The sequence below is a fragment of the Bufo gargarizans genome, chromosome 2 (genome assembly GCF_014858855.1).
Source record: "Bufo gargarizans isolate SCDJY-AF-19 chromosome 2, ASM1485885v1, whole genome shotgun sequence".
NCBI classification, from domain to species: Eukaryota; Metazoa; Chordata; class Amphibia; order Anura; family Bufonidae; genus Bufo; species Bufo gargarizans.
In genome coordinates, this window is record NC_058081.1 from 71,434,842 (window position 1) to 71,453,392 (window position 18,551).

Sequence of the window (18,551 nt, forward strand, 5' to 3'; positions counted from 1 at the left end):
GTAATAGACTGGTATGATCTATACAAGAGTATTACTGTAGTGCAGTGGCGGTATGAAGCGCACGGCGTCATAGCAACCAATGACGCCGTGAATCCAGGCCGGCATACCACGGACCGCTCACGGCCGCGGAACACGGCCGTGTACACTTGGCCTTAGAGTGGGTTCCAAGACATTGGACCCCATCAATCCTATCCTAGCAATACATCATCACTATTAAAAGGGGTTATCCCATAATTAATGTAAGGACATGACAATCTCTTTCTGACAAAGCTAGAACCAGCCCCATACCTCACATGGATCCAGAGATCTCCTCATTCATTGCTCCAATTACTCTGCTAGGTTTATATCAAGTTGGCAGCTAAGGGGTTTGTCCTTTCTATTGCAGCTCTCTCCCCATCACAGGTCAGGAGTCAGTTAAAGGGTGGAAGTGAGCATGTGCGGCCTTCTCAGTGAGGTGGACAGACAAATAAGAAAAAAACAGCAGGTGGCGCTATACAGATACATTTTATTGAGTAACTCGTGGCTATACTAAATTTTTTATTACATGCAATTACAAAAGTATTCAGAACCAAGTGCTGGTTTCAAAACCGCAGAATATTTTTTGTGGGCCAACCCCTTTAAAGGAAAAACTTTATGCATTGATTTGGAGTTAACTAAACGAATTGCAGAAGCACACAAAACGCCATGAGGCCCGGATGTTATCCAAGGGTTGTTACAGGTAACATCACTTTTTCTATACTTTTAACATGACTGGCTCTACTACAATCCTTATAATCCTTGTCTCTGCTTTTCTATTCAAGGTGGTTTAAAGGAGAAAACAGTCCAGCATCTCAGGATCCATAAACTGGGGCTTTATTCAAGAAATTCCAAACATAACAAGTGGTTGCAAAAAGATCCAAACAACTATGAGTTTCAGACAGTTTACGTGTCCTTACTCATGGCGGTGTGTTTGGTACAATGTTTCATGTCCTCAAAAACAGACGCTCCTCCCCATACTCCCAGGAACAGTTAAGTGCATATGTAATTCACTTGCATCAGTCTCTCCTATGTTTGTTCATCAACCTTTAATGAGATATGTATAAGAGAAACCTACAGATAGTACGAGTGGAGACTCATGGCAGTAAGGCTAAATTCACATCTCTGTTTCAGGGATCTGGCAGCCTGATCCTGCGCAAATGCTGCAACATTTATGTCGGAAATCGACTGGATCAACATTGGACCCCATTGCAGTCACTAGGGATCCAGCAGTGAAGCATATGATCCATCAGGCTGCTCTGTGCCAGAACATCTGCTGGATCACCAAACGGGGATGTGAATATGGCCTAACAATCAATTAAAGGGGTATTCCTATCTGAGACAATGGGGGCATATCACTAGGATATGCCCCCATCGTCTGATAGGTGTGGGACCGAGGGGAAGGTGGTGGCCAGAGGACCTGAGGTTTCCCGAGTCCAGCCACCACCAAGCGCTCTCCCCATAGTAGTGAATGGTAGCGCACCCTTGCCACCACTCCCATTAATTTCTATGGGGCTGACAGAAATAGCCGAGCCAGTGCTCGGCTATTTTCGGCGGCTCCATAAAAAAAAAAGGAGGGCGGCTGCGCATGCAACTTTTGGGGCTCCGTTCTCGGTGTAGGTGGGGGTCCCGGAGGTGGGACCCGCACCTATCAGACAATGGGAACATTTCCTAGTGAGATGTCCTCATTGTCTCAGATGGGAAAACCCCTTTAAAATCTATTAATACACTGTTCTAAATAGAGGAAAAAGAAAACACATTTATTTCCCATATTTACACTCGCACTAAAGCAATCAGCCAGGGCTGTTGTGGCAGAGGAACAGCCTGCAGGAGTTCTCCAGATCTGGATGTTCTCCACCTGAGCCCCTTGACTATAAAGGGAACCGGCCGCTCCCCAGCATAAATGCCGGGATTAGGCCAGACAAAAACTATTGCGTGCAGCGATTTTTGTCCATCTGAATCTCTGCATTTATGCCGGGGAGAAGCCAGATTCCTGCCGGATCCTGTTAAAGTCTATGGGGTCTGGCAGGCACGTGGCACCATCCGGAGACCTCCAGCAGGCTGTTCCTCTGTAGGAAAAGCATGCTGGCTTGCTTTGGCCTAAGCTAAACGCTGATTTCCCATGGCACAACTGCGTTACTTGCGTTATCATCTGTCCTCTTTCTAGGAGAATCCTATGTTATGCTATCGATTAAGGGCTCTCCACTATAGATTTATATATATGGCGAAATTAGGGCAGCACCCGGTCTTCAAGAGAAAAAAAGGTGTAATAAAATCCACCTTTTTTTCACTTGAAGACCGGACTGCTGCCCTCATTTCGCCGTTCTTATTTCACTGTTCCTTGCACCTGGCATACTTATAGAGATCTGCTGCTTTTTTTCTTTATAAAATCTGTCACCCAGACACGAGGACACGCTCACACAGGGCACTTACATGTACATAATTTCTGCATTAGGCACAAGCAGGAAGTTTACTTGCTGTGTATGTACAGTCAAGGTATACATCAGGATGCTTTCCCAATGCACACCTCCGAGGCGAGGCATACAGTGGCATCTGTCAGCCAAAGGCTTCCATGTTAATAAAAAAAAAAAAAAAAAAAAAACGTTTTTAGAGGACGCTTCTGTATAGAATAACCCAGCAGGACTGTGCTATTACACACAGTAAAAAAAACAAAAAAACACGTTATGGTCGTATACTAGACCAAAGGAGACACTTTTGGCCTCTATCGAGTGACTAAGGGCCGATCAATACACTTGAAATAATGTTTTCCCAAAGCATAAAGCAAATGGACACTGCAAACACAATGGAGAAGTAGCCTTACTGGATTTTTGCATGTGACTCTATTCCTCATATTCTTGACTTGGTGATCTTGGCTTCCAGCTGTAACGTACAAGGTCCTAATATGTTCACCAGAGGAAACATGAGAAGAAGATTTGCACCATTTTGATCACAGAATAAAAATGAACAGAGGAAGAAATGTTCCAGGGAAACTCCAGTCTCTGGCAAATACCAGTTCAAAAATAATTACAAACCAGTTTTAAATAAGCATTTAAATACATTGTCATACGTGGATGTGAACTGTAATGATATAAGGACCCTCTGGTCACCCAGGTGTGACCGTGTAAACTTTGACCCCAGGAGGGACAGATGAATATTTGCTGGTGTCAGAACTGGACAGCACCCGGGGAGATGTTGAACATGGACGGGTCAAAATTCTGCCCCTTGAATGGTGAACCATCTGCATCCCATCCTTTTTTCAGCATGTCATGAACTTTCTATGAGGAAACAAGAAAAAGGAAACATTGATGTAATTACAATACAAAATATTTCCTTCTGGGAAAGTAATTAAAAAATATATATATATATTTAAAGGGATATTCCATTTATATCCATAGTATAAGGGATAACATTGGGGGGGCAGACTGCTGGAACTCCCACAAATCACAAGAACCCGGTTCCCCTCAGGGCCCACAGAATAAATGCAGCAACAGCGCGAGTATGTGCACTGCTGCTCAATTCATCTCTATAGGAGCTGCTGGAAATAGCCGACGACTGTACTCACCTATCTCCGGCAGTGCCATAGAGAACGACTGGAATGGCACAGCTCAGATCTGCTGTACCATTCATTTTCATGGTGGTAGGGGGGGGGGGAGGCCACATTCACATGATTGGTGGGGGTCCTAATGCCTAGACCCCCAGCATCTAATAGTTATTTCCTAACTTGATATAACCGGAATACCCCTTTAAAGAGGTTTTCCAACACCTATAATGTTCCCCAAAATGCCCGGACACCTCATACAGGTTATACTTATCCCACTCCCAGGCACCCGCATCGCTCCTGATGCCCGTCGTGGCCTGCCATTGGTTAACCCCTGGTTGCCAGATGTTTTGATCTGCTTGACAGGGAGATGCAGCGGTGGTTGTGCGGGCATCAGGAGCGACCAGGGTGACTGGGAGTGGGATAAGTGTAACCTGTATGAGGTGCCTGGGCATTTTGGGGGGAATTTTTGGGGTTGGATAACCCCTTTAAAGCCTGAGAAATACAATAAGACATATGGAAAGACATAATGTCACAACATACCAGCTCATGACTCTGTGGCTTCCCTTGCAGTTTTTGGTGGTAGTCAAACGTGAGCCTGTCCAGCACGGCGTGTTCTTCGTCATCCACTGCGGCCATGCTCCGCTCCTTGTTGATCTTGTCGATGTCGATTTTTTCCTCACCTTCTAAGATTGCATTCCACCAGTATTCCCCACATTTACTCAGACTAATCTACGGGAGAAACGAAGGGTCAAAAAGATTACATTAAATGTGGAAAATATGGTTGCCTAAAGCCTAGGAGTGCGCTACAATAATAATACAACACATAAGCAAAAATGCTTACACACTGGACAATCCTTTTAAAGGTGATGTAGAGTCTCCCTGCTGGTAGTAGTTCAGATCCCGCAATGGATGAGAAGGAATAAACAAGTAGGTGACTGGAGGACTCCGGTCCGGCCACCACCAAGCGCTCTTCCCATAGAAATGAATGGGAGCGCACAGCGCATGACCGGCCACAGCTCCCATTCACTTCTATGTGCTCAACGGTAATGGCCGAGCAAGCGCTTAGCTAGTTTTGGCGGCCCCATAGAAAATGAATGGAGCGCGGCTCCGTAGTGCGCCGTCCACCACTTCCGGGGCACCTTTCTCATTATAGGTGTGGGTCCCGCACCTATAAGACAATGGGGGCATAGTCTAGCCATATACCCCATTGTCTGTGATGAGACAACTCCTTTAAGTGAATGGCCGCCATATTATACTACATTTTCCTTGCATATGGCTTTCTTTGGTAAAAATCAGCCTTTTACCATGGTGCTAATAGCTGGTGATCAGCTGAAGACCCCGGCAGCCACATTCTCAATCATTTTAAATATCTAAATTTCTGAAGCACAAACTAGCAATGGACTTAGTCTAGTTTTCTGCTAGTGGCAGGCGTCTGCTGCAGAAAGAGCAGGCATCTCTAGATGTGTTTTTTTTTTTGGGGGGTGGGAGGAATGCTTTATATATGCTTGTCCTGTCATGTACCCGTCAAATAATGCAGGGGTCTACCCACTGATTACCTTCAGTCACACGTTCTGATTATATTGAGGTGTCAACTAGTACTGGTAATTTGGGTTGTCCGAGTGTTTAATACTGATGTATCCTCAGGATAGGTCATCAGTATATGATCGGTGGGGGTCTGACGCCTGGCATCCCCAACAATTAGCTGTTTGAAGAGGCCAACGTGCTCCAATGAGCACTGTGACCTCCTAGCAGCTTACAAGCACAGCACTGCCCATTGTTAGTGGCTGTGCTTGGTATTGCAGCTCAGTCCCATTCACTTGAATGAGACTGAACTGCGCCTAGGCAATGTCACCGATGAACGTAACGTCACACGGCCTAAGAAGAGGCTGCAAGTGATGGGTTTCCCCTGCACTGATCAGATACCGATGACCCATCCTGTCCACTTGGACAACCCCTTTAAGAAGGACTTATCGCTGTTCAAGACACTTCTGTTTTAGTAAATAAGTCTATTCTTTATAAAATAGCAATTCGGAATCATCTATTTTTAGAGCTCTGTATTGTGTCATTCCTCTGTTATTCCTCCTAGGCGTTTATAAAGGGTAATAGCAGTAGATGATGTCACTGTCCAATCCGTGCTGGCAGTGTCAGACTGTGTGAGGACAAGCTTCTTTGACAAGGGGAAAGGTAACACCCAGCTGTCAATTTAATCATACCTATTCAGGAGGAATAACACAGGAATGGCATAATGCAGAGTTATGATGCTCCACAGTTATCATATAATGGGGAATACAAGCATTTACTTAAACAGACATGTCCAGAATGGAGACAGGTCCTCTTTAAGCAGACGGGCAGGTCTTGAAGGTGCTGCAGAGTCACACAATACAATGAGCTGAGCGGATCTTTAATGTGCAACACTGGAGACCCACACCTGCCTCAAGGAAAGCGTTCCGAGCCGCTTGTGAGACATCATCTATCTTATTACCGAGATACATTTCCCAGGTTCCAGGCTCCACAGGGAGGTCTCTGCATTTATTTTGTGAGTGAAGTTTCCTTCCATCAGGACACGCTCGCCTTGACTGTCTCTCACTGCCACTCGGATACATGTGCTGCGCAGGTCCACCGACACCTGGGGGGGTTACAGAAAAACAAGTATACAAAATACATTAATAATCAAAGTACCCTCGTATTTCAGAGGCTACTGGTGGTCCAGAGATGGAAGCACACTGGCGATTTCTTACAGGACTAGGGGTATGTCGGAGCCATACTCTGCAGTCAAATGGTCAGATTAACATACAACAGAAAGTAGAATGAAGGAGGATTGTGCTGAGCAAATATTCCATTCCTACAAGCCTATACGGCTGCATGCAAATGATATCGCTCAGAAGATTAGGCGCAGCAGATTCTTCCTGACAAGTCTCATAAGAATATGCAACGTACAGATGGTGGAGAGCAACACATTGCTTCATCAGATATCACTGAAATTTCCTCCTGTTACATAATAGATTCTTCCAGCGTGCACTGAAGGGTTAAGGCGTAGGTTCCCGTTTGGCAAACCTATGCTTCTATATTAGGGAACAGCACATACAACAGTTCCCTTAAATTTCATTACTGGAAGTTATGAGCAGGGACTATCGAAAAAAAAAAAAGCTGGGCAGTGCTTGTCCTGTTATGTACCCGTCTTTTATTACATCTCTCGGTCTTGTTAGGGCTCTTTCACACCTGCGTTATTGTCTTCCGGCATAGAGTTCCGTCGTCGGGGCTCTATGCCGGAAGAATCCTGATCAGTTTTATCCTAATGCATTCTGAATGGAATGAAATCCGTTCAGGATGCATCAGGATGTCTTCAGTTCAGGACCGGAACGTTTTTTGGCCGGAGAAAATACCGCAGCATGCTGCGCTTTTTGCTCCGGCCCAAAATCCTGAAGACTTGCCGCAAGGCCGGATCCGGAATGAATGCCCATTGAAAGGCATTGATCCGGATCCGGCCTTAAGCTAAACGTCGTTTCGGCGCATTGCCGGATCCGACGTTTAGCTTTTTTAGAGTGGTTACCATGGCTGCCGGGACGCTAAAGTCCTGGCAGCCATGGTAAAGTGTAGCGGGGAGCAGCATACTTACCGTCCGTGCGGCTCCCGGGGCGCTCCAGAGTGACGTCAGGGCGCCCCAAGCGCATGGATCACATGATCACATGGCACGTCATCCATGCGCATGGGGCACTCTGACGTCATTCTGGAGCGCCCCGGGAGCCGCGCGGACTGTAAGTATACCGCTCCCCCGCTCCTACTATGGCAACCAGGACTTTAATAGCGTCCTGGGTGCCATAGTAACACTGGAAGCATTTTGAAGACGGATCCGGCGTTTTTCCGGATCCGGCGTGTAATTCCGGCAAGTAAGGTACACGCCGAAACCGGACAACGCAAGTGTGAAAGAGGCCTAAGTCCAGCAGTTTTCTTAGGGAATTGGTGTAGATGCGATTTTCTAACAGAGGTAATCTATGGTAAAAAACAATATGAAGGCAGTGAGGGCCAGGGTAAGTGGCCAGAGGTCAGTTCGGGGAAAGTGACAAATAATGCAGGGGTCTACCCACCGATTACCTTCAGTCGCACGCGGGTGGCGCAATGTTGGAAGCAATGAAAATCTCTAGTGGCGGCGACTGCAGATCCATGCTGAAGGGTTTATCAATTATTCAGGAGAAATGTCAGATTGGTGGAGTTCTGAGCACCAATCAATTGTCTGAGGACCCAATTTACCCTGTTCTCTGGAGAGGTCTACAGCATAGAAGTCTATGGACAGAACATAAAATGACAGCGCAACAATTTCTCTCTCCTTTTATAGGGCCCAACGCAGGGCCATGACTACCAAGCGATGCAGATGCAAACTGCATGAGGGACGAACTACTGTTAGTGTGCTCGTTCATCCCGTATACATTGTGCATATAACCGGTTTACACAGGGCAATGTGTGCAGACAAACAATGATTTTGGAAAGGGTTTGCTCTTCTGTGGGCTGATTACACAGGGCAATGAATGGCAGTATGAATGGTCCTACAAATGTTCATTTCCAATCACTGGCCTGTATAAAAGGGACTTAAAGAGCATCTGTCAGCATAATCAACCCTATTAAACCAGGTTAACGCCTGGTAGGGTTGATCATGCTAATAAAATTGATATCCTTATAACTCTCCGTGGCCCTATTACTGAGAAAACTGCATTTTTGTTTATATGCAAATGACCTAACTGGAGCACTGAGGGGCTAGCCAGAGCCCTCAGAGCACCAGTTTGTTCCACCCCCTCCAGCTTTAGTCCCCCTCCTTCCTTGGATTGACAGGGCTAGTCTTCTAGTGCCTGCTGCTCTCTTAGCGTCGACACCTGTATCCTCCTGCCTGTGCTGTATCTTCCGGTCTTGGCACTTGCTCAGGCTTTCTCCTGCTGCAAGGAGCACAGATTCGAATTAAGCAAGCTCCGAGACCCGTGATCTTGTGTCTGTGCTCTATCTTCCTGTCTCGGGAGACACTCCTCAAGCACAAGATGACAGGTCTTGGTGCTTGCTCAGTTTGAATATGTGCTTCTTGGAATGCAGCAAGAGAAACACTGAGCAAGCACAAGACCAGATGACAGAGCACGGGCAAAATACAGCACTAGGAGACTAGCCCTGTTAAAGGGGTTATCCAATAGTACAAATACCCCCACAATGCCTGGGCCCCTCCTATAGACAATACTTACCCAGTCCCTGGCACCCGCGTCCCTCCAGATCCCTGCACGGTGACGGGGGAGCAGCCAATAGCAGGCCGTGACGATGTCCGGCCTCCCTAGTGTCACCTGTGATGCTAGGGAGGCTGGTCACTGTCGTGAACAGGACATGTCCTATCTTTTTTGCGGAACTGTGGAATGGACATACTGAGGAGGACCGCACAGTGTCCGCATTTTTTTCAGCCCCCTTTTAATGAATGGGTTCACATCCCTTCTGCAAAAAATGTGGCTCGGATGAGGACCACAAATACGGTCGTGTGAATGGGGTCTTATAGATGACAGTTTTCAGCCTCAGACGTAGTTAAACATACCAGCCGCACCATTAACACCACATGCCTAATTTTATGTAGGTCCTCTTTTTGGCGAAACAGCTCTAACCCACACATGCATGAACACTGCAAGACCTTTAAAGGTGTCCTGTGCTACCTGGTACAAAAACTATAGCAGAAGATCCTTTAGGTCCTGTAAGTTGTGAGCTGTGGCCTTCATAGATCGGACTTGTTTTCTCAGCACATCACACAGAGGCTCAATTAGAATTAGGGAATATCGTTGCCATGAAGGGGGTACCTGTCTGTACAATAGTTAGGTAGGAGATACATGTCAAATGCAGATGAATGCAAGAACCAAGGTTTCTTCAATATTGACTCCTGGTGCCATCCCTCACCTAGGTAGGTAACACACACAGCTAGCCAGCAGCATGATGTAAAAGAAAATGTGAGTCCTCAGACCAGTTCAACTTCTTCCAATGCTCCATTGTCCAATTTGAATGCACTGTAGGCAACGGACAGTGGTCAGCATGGGCACTCGGAGCAGTCTGCGGCCCTGTGTGTTCTGAGCTGCTTTCAGAAATTCATGCTACACTAGTTCATCTGTGGGATAGGAACATACGGCTAGCTTTTTCTCCTCTCGCACATCAATGAGTCTTGGGGGCCATTGCTTGTTCTTCCTTGGACCACTTTTGGTAGGTTCTTAACATTGCATACCGAGAACACCCCAAAACACCTGCTCTTCTGCTCCAGTCTTCTAGCCATCACAATCTGGTCCATCATCTATGGCTGATCTGTATCAAAACATGGATCTGGTGGGGGGAAACTAAAAACTAAATGGTCCTCTTTAGAAAGACTAGTAATGCCTATGAAAATTACTTATGTGCCCCACTATATTATCTAGACTGCTCCTGCTCATACTGGAAGCTATAGGGTTACGTGGCATACAGTTCAATAATACTAGTGAAGTGTTTCCAAAAGTGATCATTACAGAGGGATCCTGCTCTTTCTTCAGCATGCAGTCCATGTGTGAGGTCACTTTTAGAAATTATAAGCACACTGACTCCAGCAGTACAGGACATGATGAGATACAATACGGTGACGGTTGGTTGTCAATGTCCTTCTACACTGCAGCTGAATAAAAAACCACTTAGACGCCGCGCATTCCTTTGTGTCTGCTTAAAGCAATTTTCTGTCTGGTTGTTGTATTAGTCTGCACCACCCTCTACTGGGAGCACGGCCCACACATCAGCCTCAGACATAAGAAACCGCAGAAGTCACCTGTCTGCCTTTCACCACATCTTTAGGCACTGGAACTTTAATTTCCACGTCAGAGTAATCCTGCGACCATGCGTAATTTTTCCTCACGGCGCCATTGTAGCTGTCCGAGTCCACCTGGAAACACTCTTTGTCCCTGGTGGGAAATAGAAATGACATTACAGATATGGACTGCTGTAGAGGACAAAAGGTTTAAATACAGCGATCAAAGCTTCTCTGGCCGCTATACCATAGCATTGGACACTTAAAGGGGTTGGCCGGGCTTTTACTATTCCTCAGAATAGGTCATCAATATCAGATCGGTGGGGGTCCGACAACTGGCACCCCCACCGATCAGGAGCGGTGAACAGGAGGAGATAAGGGAGACGGCACGTGCGCACAACATCTCCTCATACAGCTGATCGGCGGAAGTGCTGGGTGTCGGACCCCCGCCGATCTGATATTGATGACCTATCCTGGGGATAGGTCATCAATAGCAAAAGCCCGGACAACCTCTTCAAAGGGTGTTGTGCAAGATTTGGACACATTTGGTACAGGCAGGGGCTAACATAAAATAGCAAAAATGAAGGAGAGAAAGAGAGAACAGTGAAGTCATCCCACAACCTGTAAGCCTTCATATGCTTTGAGGAACACCACCGGGAAGTTTTACAAATACTGGCATCATATGCGTAGTACGCCATGTTCACCAACAGGGCCAGCATGCCATATATGCGTGATAAACCATATATGCGTCCATAAACCTGTCAGAAAGTCTTCAGACCCTTTCACTTTTCCAGTTTGTGGAAACGTTATTCCCTCGTCATTCTGCAATCAATACCTCATAATGGCAAAGTATTAACAGAATGTTAAAAACCTTGCTAATTTATTGAAAAGGAAGAACTAAAATTTCGCAATGACATAAGTATTCAGACCCTTTACTCAGGACCGAGGGTCCAGTCACACATCCGCAATTTCGTTCCGCATTTTGTGGAACGGAATTGCGGACCCATTCATTTCTATGGGGCAGCACTATGTGCTGCCCGGATCCGGAATTGCGGATCCGCACTTCTGGGTCTGCAATTCCGATCCTGGAAAATATAGAACATGTCCTATTCTTGTCCGCAATTGCGGACAAGAATAGGCATTTTCTATTAAGTGCCGGCGATGTGCGGTCTGCAAAATGCGAAACGCACATCGCTGATGTCCGTGTTTTGCGGATCCACAAAACACACACGGACGTGTGAATGGACCATTAGCTGCAGTCCCTTTGGCAGTGATTACAGCCTCCAGTCTTCTTGGGCATGATGCCACAAGGCTTGAACTCCTGGATTTGGGGATTTTCTGTCATTCTTCTCTGCAGATCTTCTCAAGATCAGTGTACAGCCATTTTCAGGTCTCTCCAGAGATGTTCAAGTGGGTTCAAGTCAGGGCTCTGGCTGGCCACTCAAGGACATTCACAGAGTTGTCCCTAAGCAACTCATGTGTCTAGATTAGTTTTTCATTAAAAATATGTCTGTACTTTGCTCCATTAAGCTTTCCTTCAACCTCGACCAGACTGCACTAGGCCGGCAACCTATCAGAGGCCAGCGCAGGCGGCGCGATGACGTCATCGCACCGCCTGAGCCATACAGCGCGGGTCACAGGCCGGAAGAGGCCTGCATCGCATCGCTGACACTGAGGTAAGTATAAGTGGTTTTTTTTACAATATTTTTACAGGCACAATAAGGGGGGCTCTTGTTACTGGCACATTGGGGGGCTTATTACTGGCACATTGGGGGGGCGTATTACTGGCACATTGGGGGGCTTATTACTGGCACATTGGGGGGGCTTATTACTGGCACATTGGGGGGGCTTATTACTGGCACATTGGGGGGGCTTATTACTGGCACATTGGGGGGGCTTATTACTGGCACATTGGGGGGCTTATTACTGGCACATTGGGGGGGCTTATTACTGGCACATTGGGGGGGCTTATTACTGGCACATTGGGGGGCTTATTACTGGCACATTGGGGGGCTTATTACTGGCACATTGGGGGGGCTTATTACTGGCACATTGGGGGGGCTTATTACTGGCACATTGGGGGGCTTATTACTGGCACATTGGGGGGCTTATTACTGGCACATTGGGGGGGCTTATTACTGGCACATTGGGGGGGCTTATTACTGGCACATTGGGGGGCTTATTACTGGCACATTGGGGGGGCTTATTACTGGCACATTGGGGGGGCTTATTACTGGCACATTGGGGGGGCTTATTACTGGCACATTGGGGGGGCTTATTACTGGCACATTGGGGGGCTTATTACTGGCACATTGGGGGGCTTATTACTGGCACATTGGGGGGCTTATTACTGGCACATTGGGGGGGCTTATTACTGGCACATTGGGGGGGCTTATTACTGGCACATGGGGGGCTTATTACTGGCACATGGGGGGCTTATTACTGGCACATGGGGGGCTTATTACTGGCACATTGGGGGGGCTATTACTGGCACATTGGGGGGGCTATTACTGGCACATTGGGGGGCTATTACTGGCACATTGGGGGGGCCTATTACTGGCACATTTTATACTGGTACATTATGGGGGGCAATACGAGGAAGGGGGGAGAGGAGCACTATGGGGGCATTTACTGGAGGCACTATATAGGGGTATTTTATACTGGCACATTATAGGGGCACTATGGGGACATTAGCTCAACTGGGGGTATTACAAGGGGGTATTTTTTGCATTGTCACATTATAAGGAGAATTATTTCTACTGGGGGGGGGGGCATTATGGGGGGCTTTATTACTCCCCCATGGTATGACCCTCTTGTAGCAGCGCCAGCCTCTCCCTGCTCTGCTATCCCTCTGCCCCTTCTCCAAATCCTTATTATGAACTCTTTCTCATTAGGATAAAGCACAACATCAGCTCTACCGAGCCCCCCGGCCAAAGTGTTGAAGTGGTGTCCAAGATCCCCAAGGGCCAAGTTTTCATGTGTAATATGTTTAGGTTATACACATATAGCCTACATTGTGCCACACAATGTACAGTATACCTCTACACTGTGCCACACAATGTACAGTATACCTCTACACTGTGCCACACAATATACCTCTACACTGTGCCACACAATGTACAGTATACCTCTACACTGTGCCACACAATATACAGTATACCTCTACACTGTGTAGTCTGTTCTATAAGCACCATTGTTCTGTGGCGGCGGACAGAAAATAATCTGGAAGTGCCCCTCCCGAGACCAGGCTCTGGATCCGCCACAGTTTAGAAATGTCAAATGTACACTCCTGTGAGAGGCGGGGAGGGAGATCTGTGGATGACACTGTTTTGGAGAGGGAAATGGGGATGACACTGTCATGGGGTGGATCTGTGGATGACACATATAGCATAAGATGCTATATACGGTATGTGGCATCCACAGACCCCCCCCCCCCCCCCCCCATAGCAGTGTCATCCACAGATCCCCCTCCCTATAAAAGTGTCATCCACTGGCAGCAAGGACATGTTGAAATCTGAGTGATTTTTTTTTTTAAACCACAGACAGCAGGATTTTTCTTCCCTGTTGCGGTTTTAGGTATTGGGTAAAGTATCGCAGCATTTCTAAGCATATTTGTGTAAATGTATCCTTGTTATAGCTGCCCCCCTCCCCCTACTTTTGTCCTGGCCCCCAGTGTGCCCCCCCCCCAAAATTTGAAAGCTAGAGACGCCACTGACTGTAAGGATGCTATTGGGCAAGTGATGAGCAGTGCCTGGTCTCCTCCAGACATGACGACTAGAACTGAGGCCAAAAAGTTAAATCTTGTTTTCATCAGACCAGAGAATCTTATTTTAATCTTAGTTTTAGGTGCTTTTTTTTTGCAAACTCCAGGTTGGCTTTCATGTGTCTATTACTGAGGAGAGTCTTCTTTCTGCCCACTCTGCCATAAAGCCCGATTTAATAGAGTGCTGTAGTGATGCAGTGATGATTGACCTTCTGGAAGTTTCTCCAATCTGCACACAGGAGCTCAGCCAGAGTGACTATTTGACTATTGGTTTCTTGGCCACCTCTCTTAGCCTTCTCTACCAAATACTTAGTTTGGTGGGGTGAATGGCTCTAGGAAGAATTCTGGTTCTTTCAAAGTTCCATTGAGGAATTATGGAGGCCACTGTGCTCTTGGAAACCTTCAGTGCAGCTGAAATTTTTGTACTCTCTCCAGATCTGTGCCACCACACACTCCTATCAGTGAGCTCTATAGGCAGCTCTTTTCTCCTCATGCCTTGGGTTTTGCTCAGATATGCATTGTCAGCTGTGAGACAAAATCATGTCCAGTCAACTGAATTTACCACAGGTGACTAATCAAGGTGTAGAAACATCTCAAATTTGAGTGCAGATTGATGGGTAAACGTAATTTTTTTTAAATATATTTTAGCACAAAGCAACATAAAGTGTGGGAAAAGTGAAAGTGCTTTAAGACTTTCCAAATTCAGTATGCATATATTTTGCCCTGTCTGGCTGACGTACGTACACAGTTTGTCAGTGGCAAGCGCATTGACAGTGTACAAATGTGTTCACTGTTCCATACTGCACTGTGCTGAACATGGGTTTTCCATAGCAACTCAAAAGACAACTCCAGAAGCAGTTTTGTAATGGAAAAGTACAAAATCACCAAATAAAGCACGTATTTTTCACCCTATAGGAAGCACTTTTTTCCCCCCAAAGTGGGGGGAAACTGTCAGTGTCTTATGGCACGAATACTAATGATCGCTTCCATGATGGAAGCGCTCATTAGTACTGGAGGACTGGGAAGCGGGGAATGCAGCGCTCCCCGGGCTCTGTACTCATCGCTTCCTGGTCGTCAGCTGCTCGCTGTGCTTTGCACAGCGTAAGGACGTCGGGTCGCAGCACAGCATGCGGCAGGAAGAAGAGCGCTGGATGTGAGGAGTGGCAAGGTCTGAAGCAGGAGAGGTAATCTGAGTATGGGGTCTTATAGACATTGGGGGTCGGATGAAATAAAAAAAATATCTTATTTTCTTCCTCTAAAACTTGAATGAATCTTACCAATATGGGTAAATTGCAAAATCAGAATCACTTGCCCTACACAAAAAAATTTAAATGCTAGTTACACTTTAAAGAAAGAGTAAAACTAATGATAAAAGCAAAAGGCGATAACCTTGCCCTCACCGTTTGTCAGTCTGCAGCTTTTTCTGCAGGATGCTTAAAAACTGAATTAGGCTTACCGGTAATTCCTTTTCCCTGAATCCACCACGGCGATATTGTATAGTATAGGAGATTGGCTCCTGACCTCTGTAGGGGCAGGAAAACAGAAAAAGATTAGGAAATTGCCCCCGCCCACCACAGGGCCTCATCGTTTTCCTTTTTTATTTTTATTTCTTCATACTAATGTAATTTAGAAATAATGATACCTAACAGTATAAAACTATATGGTGTGTATATATATATATATATATATATATATATATAGTGGTATAGTGGGAATTCCGTGCCGTTATGGTGGATTCATGGAAAAGGAATTACCAGTAAGCCTAATTCAGTTTTTCTCATTTCACCACCATGACAGCATAGTATAGGAGACTTACCAGATCACCAATTAAAGGGGGGCTATGGCTTGGTGGACCTTCCTACCAAAGGATAGATCGGAAGATCCTGACAAGTCGAGCCTGTAATGCTTAATGAAGGTATGTACATTGGTCTAGGTCGCAGCCTTGCAGATCTGCTCCAAAGATGCACCCGCTTTATCTGCATAAGTAGAGGAGATTGCCCTGGTGGAATGCGCCTTAATCTTAACTGGGCATGGAAGATTTTGAACACTGTAACAATCACAGATCGTCTGTTTTATCCACCTAGCGATGAAGGCCTTAGAGGCAGCCTTCCATCTATTTTTCCCCCCAAACTGAACTAGAAGATTGTCAACCTTTCTGAACCCTTTGGAAACTTCAAGGTACCTTAGTACTACATGCCTGACATCTAAGGAGTGGAATTCCTCCTCTTTGGGATTTTTTGGGTTATTAGAGAAAGAAGGAAGTACTATCTCCTGGTTTCTATGGAAGTCAGAAACTACTTTTGGAAGGAATCGGTCTAAAAATAATTCTGTGATCCAATATAGTTAAATATGGATGTCTGATAGATAAGGCCTGAATTTCCCCTAATCTCCTAGCCGAAGAAATTGTTATAAGGAAGGCTGTCTTAAGGGAGAGACTTTTAACTGAGGCATCTTCCAGAGGCTCAAAGGTGCTCCCTGTTAGACCTTGTAAGACTATGTTTAAGTCCCAGGTTGGGATTCTAGGTCTAATAAATGGTTTCAAACGGTAAGCTGCCTTGCAGAATCTTTTAATCCATCTGTGTTCGGCCAAATTTGAGTAAAAAAAAAAAAAAGACGCTTAGGGCTGCAATCTGCACATTCAGGGTCGAGGTACAGAGACCCATGTCTAACTATTTGGAACTGACTGATTTAGATCGGTTTTCCCCCACCAGGAGCAGAATTTCTTCCAGATTTTAAAGTAGATTGCGAATGTGACTTTCTTACTACAAGCTTTAAGTGTGGAGAACACTTTGACAGACCCTGACGCCTTAGGATTTCCGACTCAGGATCCAGGCCGTCAGCCTGAAGAACTCTAGATGCGGGTGTATCAACGGACACTGTGTTAGGATGTCCTTTCTGATCGGAAGGATCCAGTATAGACAGTTTTTTGAGAATCGAAAACCAGATTCTTTTTGGCCCAAACTGTGTTATTAAGATAAGATTTGGTCTTTCCTGAATGATCTTCTGAACCACCTTTGGGATCAATTGAAATTGAGGGAACGCGTAAGCCAAGGTTCAATTCCAAGTTTGAAAGAAAGCATCTATTGCCCAAAGATTCTCTCTTGGGTTTAGGGAGCAGAATGTTTGAACTTTTACGTTTACTTTTAAGGCAAACAGATCTATAGCTGGAGAGCCCCATCTTTTTTCTATCAGGCTGAATGTTTCTTGATTCAGAGACCATTCGCCTTAGTCCAGGCTTTTCCTGCTCAGAAAATTCACCACTTGATTCTGGGAGCCCTTTAGGTGAACTGCCAATATGGACTTTACAGTATTTTCGGCCCAAGAGAATATCCTTTCTGACAGCTTTATCAGCTCCCGCGATCTCGTTCCACCTTGGTGTCTCAGATAAGATACTGTCGTTACATTGTCGGATAGTATTTTTTATGTGATGACCTTCTATAAAATTTGATGCGGCTTTTAGCATCTCCCATACAGCTTTTAGTTCCCTGTAATTTGATGATTGTTCTGCTATGGCCCTTGGCGAAAGACCCTGGAAAAACTTCCGTTTATGTTTGCTCCCCAGCCTGATTTGCTCACGTCGGTCTGAATTTGGATAATTGGAGTCTTCTGCCAACCCACACCTTTGTCAAGATTTGAAGACAGGGTACACCATGTGAATGATGACTTTACATGTTCTGGAATCAGAACTTTTCGGTCCAAAGATACCTGCCTTCTGTCTCAACTCCTCAGTAGCCATAACTGAAAGGTTCTGAAGTGGATCTGGGACCAAGGGACCGCTGCTATGCATGACGTTAGCACTCCCAACAAGCTCATCGCCTCTGTGATAGAACAGGAACTTATTTTTTGGAATTTTTGTACCCTTTCTCGTAGACTTTCCCCTCTGGAAGGAATGAAGATTGTACCTCTGAATCTAGTAGGATTCCTAAAAACGTTATTCTTGTATGAGGAAGAAATCAGGATTTCTTTAAGTTTACTATCGATCCTAAATCTTCTAGTAGAACTAGAAAGGAGTATAGGTCATTTTCCATCTGCTTCATGGAATCTACCAAGATTAAAAAATCATCTAAATAAGGTATTATTAGACCTTGCTTCCTTAGATGAGCTACCATTTCTACTATGAGTTTGGTAAAAACTCTGGGGGCTGACGAAATGTAAAAAAGGGAGGGCTGTAAACTGGAAGTGACAAATCTCCCCTTTCTGATCTTTTAGGGTCCATTCACACGTCCATTGTTTCTTTCTTGATCTGTTCCGTTTTTTGCGGAACAGATCTGGACCCATTCATTTTCAATGGGTCCTAAAAAAAAAAAAAAAAAATCGGACAGCACAATGTCTGAATTTTTTTCAGGACCCATTGAAAATGAATGGGTCCAGATCTGTTCTGCAAAAAATGGAACAGATCAGGAAAGAAACAACGGACGTGTGAATGGGCCCCAAGAGTGAATCTCGGGAACTTCTGATAC

At 45.7% G+C, this 18,551-nt stretch overlaps 1 protein-coding gene across 2 annotated transcripts in view; it reads right to left on the minus strand.

The window, feature by feature from the left end:
• Positions 1–485: 485 nt before the first annotated feature.
• NUDCD3 (NudC domain containing 3) overlaps positions 486–18,551 on the minus strand; it is a 30,848-nt gene continuing 12,782 nt past the window's right edge. For both annotated transcript variants that reach the window (XM_044279172.1, XM_044279173.1), the window contains exons 4-7: positions 10,350–10,482; positions 6,039–6,182; positions 4,097–4,285; positions 486–3,290 (exon numbers count right to left, since the gene is read on the minus strand). In XM_044279172.1, the coding sequence (XP_044135107.1) occupies positions 3,180–3,290; positions 4,097–4,285; positions 6,039–6,182; positions 10,350–10,482 (577 nt within the window). In that variant the 3' untranslated portion in view covers positions 486–3,179. The remainder of the gene's footprint in view (positions 3,291–4,096; positions 4,286–6,038; positions 6,183–10,349; positions 10,483–18,551) is intronic.